The sequence below is a fragment of the Petaurus breviceps genome, unplaced genomic scaffold (genome assembly GCF_028583685.1).
Source record: "Petaurus breviceps papuanus isolate PSGF00001 unplaced genomic scaffold, PetGlider_PUasm1.0 98, whole genome shotgun sequence".
Classification (NCBI taxonomy): Eukaryota; Metazoa; Chordata; class Mammalia; order Diprotodontia; family Petauridae; genus Petaurus; species Petaurus breviceps.
Window position 1 is genome coordinate 63,403,073 of NW_027187460.1, and position 12,345 is coordinate 63,415,417.

The following is a 12,345-nucleotide window of genomic DNA, read 5'->3' on the forward strand; positions in this document are numbered from 1 at the left end:
GGCTAGAGAGGGGGGGGGGTGGGGGGGGGGGGGGGTCTAGTATCTTAGGCACCACGCCCAGAAATAAATGGCCATGTAACCTTGAGCAAGTTATTTAACCCAAATTCTTTAAAAAAAAAAAAAAGATCACAACACCTTCACACATGTATTCCTGCTCTTTATAAAAACAAATAACAAAACTACTTTAAGGTTACTTCTATGGATGCATATGTGTCCCAAATTTTAATTAACATAAAAAAAACCCAAACAGATACCCAAGGCCAGCAACTGCAGGATACTGATATATTTAATCATAAGCTTCTTTTGTTGACCATGCTATAAAATAAGACAAGGGGGAACACTTCAGAAACATTATCACTTTCTCTACTCTTCCTTGTTATGCACCCCAAGCAGGTCTCAGATGACACAAAATCTAGTAAATTCACTGCTGTGTACAAATGAAATACAGGGTTGTTCAGATAAAAGCCGTTTCTCTTAATACAAAGCAGCTTTAAAAAGAGTTCCTTGTGGTCTCTGGATTCTACTGCTAAAGTTGTACAATTCACTTGATGCATTTTCTAAAATTTTGTGTTTAAAAAAATTCTTCTGGCAATGTTCTAAGGCTACAAGTCATAAAATACCTCAGTCTCTTAAAAATTAAAGTTGCGTGATGTTCAAATAGTGGTAGAGATGAGCATTGTGGCAATGAAGAATCTGTAACTTATGGATAATAAAGAACTATGTAAGAGAAGTGGTGCTGGATCAGAGAGACATGAGAATGGAAGGAGGAAGGCTAATCCATAATAACAAAAAGAGATAACCGATGAATCTACTGTGTGTATTATTAATGCCAACGTGTCTAGAAAGCAGCAGTCAGCATATTCTATGGAACCCCTGTATAAGACTTAGGGGAGGTCAAGGAACAAGGTTACAGAAGATAAGAAGGTCCAGATAGGAGGAAATACCTGCACAGATGAGACCATTAATGAAGTATATTTAGGATTTCATAACAATTTACACAGATGTACTCATCAAATCTATGACACATGAAAAATTTTACCTTATGATCTCATATTTCCATTTATATGACTCAACAATTATCTAGTAGACACATTCTATATTTGAGACAAACTCAAAAAAATTTTAAAGAATTTTTAAGAATTACAAGAAATTATATTAATATGCCTATTTGTCTCAAATGAGCCAAACCCTTCCCCTTCCATTTTTGCCAGACTAGAAAATCCTGATTCATCTTTGATTCTTTACTCTCTTTATATCCAAATTTTATCTTTTACCAAAATCTTATCACTTCCTGTTTCACAATTTCTACCAGATTTGCCCCTTACTCTCAAGTCCTATAGTAATTATCCTAGACAAGGTCATCATCACTGGGATTACTGCAACAGCCTTTTAATTTTCTTCCTGACATGTTTCTTTCTATCCAAGTCCATCCTGAGTAATAACACCAGGCAAAGATTCCATTTTCATTCCCCAACTTTTGAGAGTACAGTGACTCATTTTTGCCCACTAAACAAATTCTAAACTTCCGGTGCCTGGCTTACAAAACCTTCCATTATCTAGTCACCTTCTACTTAGCTGACAATTCCCATTTTTCCCCCAACACAAATTATCTACTTAACATACCCTGAAGACTCAAACCTTGGGTCTCTCATTGTTCTTATTGTTTCCTGAGACTGGAATGCCCTACATTTTCTTCACCTGTACAAATCCATCTCATCTGCCATGGGCCTTCTCAAATGTACTACTTTTCTTGATTACTCCCGTCCACAGCAGTTTAAAATTCCTCTGAAATCAAGTAATAATAGTCTAGGTGGTAGGTCTATCTGACTCAAGTCTCTCCCACTCCAATCCATCCTCCATCCAGCAACTAATGTGATTTTTTCTAAAGCAGAGGTCTGTTCATGTTACTTCCCTTGATAAACACCTGTGGTTTCCTACTGCTTCCAAAAGCAAATGTGAAATGCTCTGCTTGGGATTCAAAGCCCTCATAATCTTATTTTAAATGGTCTAAAACAATATTGAATAATATGACTGACATATAGTATAGTTTCCCTATTTTTGTCTTTTGATTAAATCTATTTTAGCTTTAACTTTGTCCTGATTTTTAAAAAATATTTTACTCCATTCTACTCCTGACTTTTATTTTGTTTGTGTGAATCTCATTTTCATAGCATTTCCTGAAAACAACATATTGTTGAATTCAAGTTTTTAATTTGTAATCAATTTCTACTTTATGGGTAAATTCATCCCATTCACATTCTAAGCTATGACTGCTTGATGTATATTTTCCTCCTTTCTATTTTTCCTCATTTTCCTTCTCACCCTATTGCTATGCCTCCTCACTCCTCTGCTTTACTTCTACTTGCTACCTTGCCCTCTTATTCCTTAACCTACCCACACCTCTAAGAATCTCTCCCTTAGGAAAATATGGCTATTTAATGAAATAGAGGACTTTCAAGCATTCTTGATGAAAAAACCAGAGCTAAACAGAAAATCTGACTTTCAAATACAAGAAGCAAGAGAAGCATGAGAAAGTAAACAGGACAAAGAAATCATAAGGAACTTATTAAAGTTGAACTATTTACATTTCTCTATGGAAAAACGTTAATTGTAACTCATGAGACTTTTCTCAGTATAAAGACAGTTGAAGGGAATATATATATATACAGACATATATGTATGTATAGGAGGGTGTATATGTGTACATATACACACATATATATCTATATATACACTTATATATATGAGTGTGTGTATGTGTGTGTACATGCATACCTAGACAGAGGGCACAGGATCAGTTGAATATGAAGGGATGATATCTAAAAAATAAAATTAAGGGGTGAAAGAGAAATATATTGGGAGGAGAAAGGGAGAGATAGAATAGAGTAAATTATCTCATATAAAAGAGGCAAGAAAAAAACTGTTACAATGGAGGGGAAGAGCAGGAAGGGGAAAGGGAATGGGTCAACCTTACTTTCACTGAATTTAGCTTAAGGAGAGAATAACATACACACTCAGCTGGGTATCCTATAGGAAAGTAGGGGGTAAGGGGAAAAAAGAGGGAGGGCAGATTAGGAGAGAGGGTAATTAGAAGCACACACTTTTGAAAAAGGACAGGGTCAAAGTAAAAAATAGAATAAGTGGGGGGGCAGGATAGGATGGAGGGAAATATAGTTAGTCTTTCATAACTTAACTACTATGGAAATGTTTTATGTAACTATACATGTACAACCTATATTGAATTGTATGTCCTCCCAGTGGGGGTAGGTGAGGAGGGAAGAAGGGAAAAAAATCTGGAAATCAAAGTTTTAAAAACAAATGTTAAAAAAACTGTTTTTTACATGCAACTGGGAAATAAGATGTACAGGCACTGGGGTATAGAAATCCATCTTGTCCTACTAGAAAGTTAGGGGGATGATGGAGAAGAATATAAGATAGAAAACATTGGGGGAAGGGGTATTTAGAAGGCTCACCATTTTGGGGTGGGGTAGGAGAAAGAGGGGTAGAAAATTTGTAACTCAAAATCTTGTGGAAATGAATGTTGAAAACTAAAAATAAATAAAAATTGAAAATAAAAAAATACCATTTAAAAATAAAGAATACCTCCATTATTCTGTCTCCCCACCTTATCTACTTGCCCTCTTGTTTCTTTCTGAACATAGAAGGCTTTTACACTCTTCTAGATATATATGTTGTCCACTCTTTAACTCATTACCTGCCCCCCATACTAGCTTCTTCTGTATCTATTTCCTTTTTTGCCTCATCTATATGAGCTAATTGCTCCTTTGTATCTCTCCCGAGTTTCATTTTGTTTTTAGAATCATCCCATCAGTATACTCAGCTCAGTCCAAGCCTCTTTCAAACTGCCAAAATAAAAATGACAGTCATAATAGAAATGAGAGTATTTTTATATATATAAAAAGTAAATGATTTGATCTTATTGAATTCATTATAATTGGTCATTTATGTTTACTTTATATTTCTCCTGAATGTTATATGTAGAATTTTCCCTTAAGTTCTGCTATTTTTGTCACAAATACCTGAAAGTCTTTTAGTTAATTAAATATCCATTTTTAAAAATCAGGATTATACATAACTTTGCTAATATACATGACCAAGTTGCCCTTTGTTCTAACCCCAGCTCTTTTTTTTTTTTTTATAAAATACTGTATTCTAAGGTCCTTAAATGTAGTAACTGCTAGGTCATATGTAATCCTTATTGTAGCTCCACAATATTTGAATTTTTTTTTCTTGTTTCCAATATTTTCTCCTTAACCTGGGAGCCTTGAAACTTGGACCCTGATATTCCTGTAAGTATTCCTCCTAAGATCTCTGTCAGGTGGTGGGTGATTTGTGGATTTTTTCTATTTCTACTTTTGCTTTCTTGTTCTAGAACTTTAAGGCATTGTTCCTTGAAAATTTCTTGTAATATTGTATTAAGATTCTTTTTTTAATAATAATTTTCAGGCAGTCTGACTATTCTTATATTATTTCTCCTCTATCTCTTCTCCAGATCAGTTTGTTTTTCTGATGAGATGTTTCATATTCTCTCCTGTGTTTTCATTATTTTGATTTTATCATTTCTTTGTTTCTTAGAATATCATTTTAGCTTGTTTGCCTAATTCTAGTTTTAACAGAATTATTTTCTTCCTTTTAGGTCTCTATTTCAAGGTTGCTGCTTTTCATAATTTTCTTGGATTGCTCTTATTTTTTGCCCTAATTTTTCCTTGATCTCTCTTAACCGATTTTTAAATTTCCTTTTTAAATTCTTCTAAGAAATCTTTCCATGCTTAGGATCATTTGATGCTTCTCATCAAAAAAGTAGTGACTTTTTAAGCTCCATTATCTTCCTTTGAATATGAACCCAGATCTTCTCAATCCCCATAGTAGCTATCTATGATTGGGTTTTTTCCTCCTTTGCTTGCTCATTTTAATTAATTAATTTTTTGTTTTTTTTTTTGTTTTGTTTTTCACAGCTATTATTGTGATAAAGTTGTAGTCCAGAGATATGGGGAATAATGCCCTAAGCCTTAGGTCATTCTTACTAGTTACTTACAAAAACTTACAAAGTTGCTTTGTGAGGGGAATCCTGTGGCTCAACTTTGGGCTTTTCTCTAGATTCCTAAGTCACTGGCTAGAGCCCCTGGACAAAGTCCTGCAAATGATCTTACTCCTCAAAGTCCCTCCAGTGGCTGCAAAATACAGCTCTCCTCTCTGTCCTGGAACTGCAACCAGGGACACTGCTCTACTGCAAGTGTCCACAGGCAGCAGGGTCCCTGCCCCTCTGCTACTGCACTCACTAGGTGTAGGCTAGCCTCTTCTCCCCACAGCCACAGCCTGGGATGCCTCTGATCAACCCAGCAACTATGTTTGGTGTCCCTCCACAGCGGAAGGTCCTTCAATCTTCTCCTATTGAGACCCCACACATTGTCTTCAAGAGGAAGTTTCTAAGGCTGGGGTAGCCTCCCTACCCCAGCTGCCCCCAGGGCTTGTTGTTTGTTGACTCAGCAGAGCTGGCCTGGAGGTGTCCCCACTTCAATCAGACCAAACCTCAAGGAGTTCTGTTTTTTTCTGGGATGTTCCTAGCTTGTCCTAGGAGAACAACTGCTTTACCTTGACTTTTGTTTACTTTAGCTGCTCTACATTCCCTCTGAGGAAATGTTCTGTCTTTTTCTGTGGAGGAAATTTGGAGCCAAAAGTTTTCTGACCTTCTCCATCATCTTTCCAGAATTCTCCCATTTCTACTTTTTAAGCAGTTGTAATTTTTGACTCTTTTAAAAAAAATTCTTATATCCCTCTCCTTTCTTTTCCCAGTTTTTCTTCTACTTCTCTCCCATGATTTTTAAGCTCCTTTTGTGCTCTTCCATGAGTATTTTCTGGGTTTGAGACTACTTCCCGTGTTTGGGGTTTTGCCGGTAGGTTTTTTGATACTGTTGTCCTCTTCTGAGATTGTGTTTTGATCTTTCCTGTCATTGCAATAAATTTCTATGGTCAGATTCTTTTTTTGTTGTTTTTGCTTAGATTTTTTGGCCTTTTTTCCTTTCTTTTAAATTTGAGCTCTGCTCCCTGTATGGAAAGGGCACTATATCAGGATTCTTGTGCCAGGGGCTTCAGGCCCTGGTGTTTTTATTTGGTGTTGCACTGATATTGCCCTGAGGCTCCGGGGTACCCTCATGTCTAGTGCTGTCCTAAATGGGTATGGCTGGTACATCTGGAGGGCACAGGAGTCTGGCAGCTTACCTGGTGCTGAGACTGGGGTCTTAGTGATAGTGTCTGGCATGTGCTGAGGCTGGTGAGGTGTTTCTGTATTTCCCTGGGATACAATGAAGCATATGGAGGTCTGGCCACTGGAGGCTACCTGTTTGCCCAGGACTATACAGTTCTTAGAGCCCGAGTCACGCTGACTATGTTGAGGCACTTGACGGGGCCTTGGTGTCGGCATTTGCCTGTTCTACCACACTGGGCTCAGGATCTCCCATTAGTTTACTGAGGTGGGGCTTGCTGGGATGCTTCCTGTCCTGGACTGTGTTGCCCTTCCTGAGTGAGACGGACCTTTTCTACCAATCTTCCAAGTTTCTTGGGCTCAAAAATTATTTCACCCTCTCTTTTTGTGGATTCTATTGTTCCCTGATTTTTTTGGGGGTGCTATTTTATGGCTGTTTGGAGGTGAATATGGGAAAGTTATGGCAATTTATGCTTACTCTGCAATCTTGGCTCCTGGAAGTACCCTACAAAAACTCTTGAAAACGTTTTTTATGATATTTTTAATAGTCAAGATAGCTATCCATATGGAGTTTACTATGGTATATATATGGAGTAAGGTGTGAACCTAAATCCAATTTATTTGAAAACTTCTTTGTAGTTTTTCCAGTAATTCTTATCAAATGGGAATTTTTTCCTAGGTAATTTATGTTGTGCTTAGTTATTTAATTCAGTTATTTCTAATTCTTATGTGTTCAGACTACTCTGATGATTTATTTAAATAATTTTTAACCCACATAAAAGCTTACTGTTTTATAATACAGTCTGAAAGAAGAAAGTACATGAAGAAGGACAAGGCAAACCACTCCACTCTATTTGCCAAGAAAATCCTAAATGGGGGTCACAAAGAGTCAAACACTACTGAAAAGACTCAATAACAACAACAACAAGGAAATGCTATGTGCTCTTCATTCTTATTTTTTTTTAATGATTTTCCTTGATATTTCTGATCTTTGGCTCCTCTAAATGAATTGCATATAAGTTTATCTAATTACGTCATGTGTACTTTGTCAAAGGTCTTTTCTACTTAGGGATATCAATAATGAAGTTTTAGATTTGGAAAGCATAATTATTTTCCTAATGTTGAACCATTTTTGCAACCCTGTAAAATTCAATTTGATCATAGTTAAGCAGAAGGACTAAATGTTATTGCAACAGTCCAAGTAAAAAGCAAAAAAGGACTAACCAATGGTGATGAACCTGTGGTTGAAGAGAAAAGGGCATATGCAAAAGATGTTGTTTGGGAGAATCAAGAAGACTTGGAAAATGACTGGATCTAAGGAAAAAGAGAGAGAGGGATGAATCAAGGATCTTTGTAAGGTTCTGAACCTGGGTAATGAGAAAGATGATAATGCCCTCAATAGAAACTGAGTTCCAAGGAAAAGGTAGGTTTAAGAGGGTGGAGGATGTATTCCACACCGGACAGAGTTTCAGATGCTGATGACACAAAGAAGTGTAGATGTCTAGCAAGAAGTTTGTGATAAGGGATCTGAGTTAAGGAAAGAGATTAGCAAAGTATATTTAAAGATCTGGGAGATATCTTCTTAGAGGAAGAACACATTAGTGGAACTGACAAGTTCCAACCACCCTAATACAATTTCTTCAGCAGATTACCCCCTCTAAAATCCCCAGTCTCTCTTGCTAATCTTTATTCAATCCCTATCTAAAAGATCTTTTTCTGCTGCCTATAAACATGTCTTTGTTTCCTTCATTATTAAATAACTATTACCTCAGCTTACTATGCCTCCTAGCTATAATTCTTGATCTCTCCTCTCTATGCAAAGCTAAGTTCCTTGAGAATGCTGTCTAGATCAGCTACCTCTAGTTTCTGGCTTCTTACTCTCTTTTTAAATACTTTGCAATCTGGCTTTCAACCCTATCATTCAATTAAAATTATTCTGTCCAAATTTACCAACGATCTTTTAATCGCAAAATCTAATTGCCTTTTCTCAATTCTCGTCCTTTTTATATGTCTGCATTTAGTACAGTGTCTGGCCCTTAATAAATGTTTACTGTCTAACTCTGTGGCCTTTCATGGTGCCAATAACCCTTGTCATTTGGATACTCTCTCCCCTCTATTTTTCTTAAATAAACACTACTCTGTCCTGGTTCCTCTCCAATCTCTTTATTCTCTTTAACTGGATTTCCAACTAGGGTATTCCCACTGATTGTGGATATCTCCCAAGGTTAGATCTAAGATCCTCTCTATTCTTCCTCTATACTATCTCACTTGGTGATATCATCAGCTCCCATAGGATAAATTATTGTCTTTATCTCATTTTGTGGTACTGATTGTGTGACATGGGAGACACTGTCACAGGAACCGAATGGAGTACCCACATCAGAGAAGGTGCTGTGCTCTATGAGCAAAAGTAGAATTGAAATAGCTCAAAAGAAATGCATGATGCACATATTTAGAGAATTCACCCCAAATGTTCACATGGACTTTTTGTGCCCCACCTGTGGTAGAACATTCTGAGTACATATTGGTCTGATCAGCCATAGCTGTGAATGGAATAAAAGTGAAAACTTCTCAGGTAACCTTCCAGAAATCTGAACAGAATTGTAATAAAGCACCAAAGACTTAGCAACCTAGGCTGGGAGCCTGAGACCCTTGCCTTACTTCCCTGGGCATAAGTTGAAGTTTTTGCTAAGCTTAGCTAAGCGTAGGAGGGGAAAGCACAGACCCTGCAAATTTAACCACAGGCCCAAATGTTCTAGACTTGCTTCCACTGACCATCATCTGACTGGTACAAATATAAAATTGGAAATCCTGTTGTGGAACTCCAGGCAGGTCACCATGTCCTAAAATCCCCATTATTCATAAAATATTGTCTACTTTCATATCTATATTGATATTGTTAGAACATTTATCTTCTGCTTTCATATCTAAGTTGATACTGATGACATATTTTGTCTGTTTTCATGTCCACTAGGCATGTACCTTTTGCTTTTTGATATTACTGACATTTTACCTGCAATGCCAGCAAATTTTTGCTGTTAAGATTGTGTGCCTCAGTTCCTAATTAATAGGAACAGGACAGGACAAAGGGGAGTGGGGGGGGAGAAGGGGAGGTTTTTTGGGTATATAACCAAGCTTTGCATTTTGTATTTTGCCTCTCCTACTAGACTGCCTCTAGTAGCGAGACTGCCATTCTTGCAAGAAGAAATGATTAAACAAATCCTTCCTGTCTCTCTTCAGAGATATCACTGCTTATTTTTATTTGGGCAAGGGTTGTCTTGTCCCACACAGGTGGACACACCACAGCTTGACTCTAGCATAGTGATATGATTTTGGTCCTCTTCGAGAATGAAGGACAACCACCAACCAATCATCTCAACTTGTGCAAAAAGCCTTTCCCAACTCTTATGAATTATACTGCCTAATGGTAAAATAACTGAGGGAAAAACATTGGTAGGGGCTGGAGTTATTTGCAGAGAGCCTAGATATGCCCCAATTCCCCCTGGAGAAACCTAAAAAGAGTGAAATGTAACCTATCTGGTCTTCAGGTGGTTGGGGTTGGGGTGCTTAGTGCTACATGTTGAATTTATTATATAGTTTTGAAGAAATAGAATCTATACATATTAGAGATCTGTAGCTTCATGTACATTCTACATTTTTTTGTTCTAATGTTTATGTGGAAATGGTTGTTTTAGGTAGTGTTTGGGAAAGTTCAAATAAAAACAAAAGGATGAAGAAGACTGGGCATGTCTGTAGGGTCTGTAGGGACCAGGGAACGTCAGCAGATAATCAGAAACTGAAAATGAGAGAAAGAGATGATAGAAGAGCCAAAATCCTTGAGGAGAGAGGAAAGAGAGCATCAAGGGCAAATACAAAAGGGTTAATTTTGGTAAGGAATCAGAGACATGGACAAAGGAGAAGAGACAAGGGAACAATTATTAACAGTGGGTTTAAAGTATAGAATGGGAAGAAGAGGTAAGTCAAGAAGAATGGCCTCTATTTTTTCAAGAAAGTATGACACAAGGTCCTCAGTTAAGGTGTTGGGAGGTGTAGAAGGTCTGAGCAGAGAAGAAGTTTAGAATAGCTACCTGGAGTCTGGGGAATGAATTAAGAAAGAATTAAAAGGACTACATTTCTCTTCAGATTAATGATAAAACCAAAGGTCATTTTATTTGCCTTTCTTTCAAAGGCCTAAGAGCCACCATATCTAGTAGTTGCAACTTCTTTTCATCTTTTAATTCCATTTAAAATGAGAATAAAAATAATCATTTTAATAGTATAAGGCTTAGACTTACACTTTACTTGTATTATTTCATCTGATCCCCACAATAACCCTGTGAGGCAGGTGCTGTTATTATCCTCATTTTATAGATGAGGAAACTGAGGCCCAGAGAATGACCTGCTTAGGATCGTACAGCTAAAAAAATGCCTGAGGCAGGACTGGAACTTAACTCTTTCCATAGCACAAAAGAGGCATTAGAGTAGTGTTTTGTGTATGTTCTATGCACATGAATGGAACTGATAAAAAAGGCCCTAAAGAGCAATGTCCTTTTAACAATTGCTATAGCATCCAACTGGATGGGGGTGGGGAGTGGAGGGGGGGATGGGGCTCTAGATGGGAGATAATCTTGATTCCATTGGCTTCTTTTTTTTTTTAGCAGATTTTGTTAATCTTTACAGGATCACCAAGAGATCAATAAGTCCCATTAATTTCCCTTTTCCAGCTGCATAGTTCCTCACTCAGTTCTTCAACCTACTCACCTCCCTTCCCCTAATCCTCCACCCCACCTCACTTACATATGGAGATGATCATGCCCTAGGTCTTGCCTTTAACCACAATGCCCCCAAGTTCAACAATTCAAAAATCCACTGATCTGATAATAATCTATTGGCTTTCCATTTCACCCCCTCCCCTCTGATACCAAATCCTATTCTTTGCAGACACAGTGACCTCTAATTCCTCAACCCCTCAATACTGTTCCAGGAAATCATCCTGCCCTATCCACATTTCAGCTTCATTTTGTGTTTTCTTCTCCCATTAGATTATAAAGTTCTTGAGAGCAAGGGCTGTTTTGTGTCTCGTTTTATATGCCTGGTGCTTGGCACAGTGCTTGGAACATAGTAGGCACTTAAATGTCTATAACTTGATTGATTCATTACTGATTATCTCTCATCTATCTTGCACATATCTTTTTGGTAGATACTTGTTTGTATGATGTTTCCCATGTTGGACTCTGAGCTTCTTGAGAGCAAGGACTATTTTATGCCTTGTTTTATATATTCAGCGCTTAGCATAGTGTCTGGTATATAGTAGGCACTTAATAAATGCTGATTGGTTGACTGGAAGTGTGGTGGCAGAAGCCTCCCATCCTCTTGTTCTTTATCTTTTCTTTTCTTCAAACCCCCCATTTTTGTTCATTGTGTCTCACATTAGTCTTTCTTCATAACTCAGTTTCCTCCATCATCATATCCTTTGTCCTGAATCTCCTTTACCCTAATTTTTCTAAGTAAACAGAAGCAAACATGTGAACCCAAAAGAAACAGAGATATGATCCCACTGATACCTTAGTAATATTGATTTGTTTCCATACACATCCATTTTCACTAAGATCTTCACTTGTCTCTATTAAAACAGATCTTTTTATATTTTCTATTATCTTTCACATGCTAAAATAAGTTTTCAGAAACGCTTACCTCAGTAGTAGTTCCAATGTCAGCAGATGGGCTACATGTGCTGGTATCTGGTGGAACTGTACCAACACTACTTCTAATTGGAGAGCTTGGAACAGGCCCTGTCACAGACTCTGGATAGCCTGATGACTGATTTAGAATGCCTTTCTTCTGAATCTTATTCCAGACCTTATTCATGATGTCTGTTAGTTCATATAAGAGCTGAACCTGAAAAAAACAAAAACACAAAGTGCAATTCTTTACAACTGGCTCTTAAAAATTTTGTAAATGTAGGCTAAGGACAAATGTAGAATTTGAGATGCAACTGGAAATTAGGAAACTACAAGATTCCCTCCTGAGTAGGGCATGTTTGTAAAGAAGTTATTCTTTGTACCTCATTTTCCTCACCTGGGAAACAGAAGAAAAATAACTATTCCAGACATATCCCATAT

General features: G+C 37.3%; 1 protein-coding gene across 8 annotated transcripts in view; it reads right to left on the bottom strand.

Moving 5' to 3' along the window:
• Positions 1 to 12,345, bottom strand: part of VPS13B (vacuolar protein sorting 13 homolog B) — a 1,080,499-nt gene that overhangs the window by 520,800 nt on the left and 547,354 nt on the right. For all 8 annotated transcript variants that reach the window (XM_069081095.1, XM_069081089.1, XM_069081092.1 and 5 more), the window contains one exon: positions 11,918 to 12,121. In XM_069081095.1, the coding sequence (XP_068937196.1) occupies positions 11,918 to 12,121 (204 nt within the window). The remainder of the gene's footprint in view (positions 1 to 11,917; positions 12,122 to 12,345) is intronic.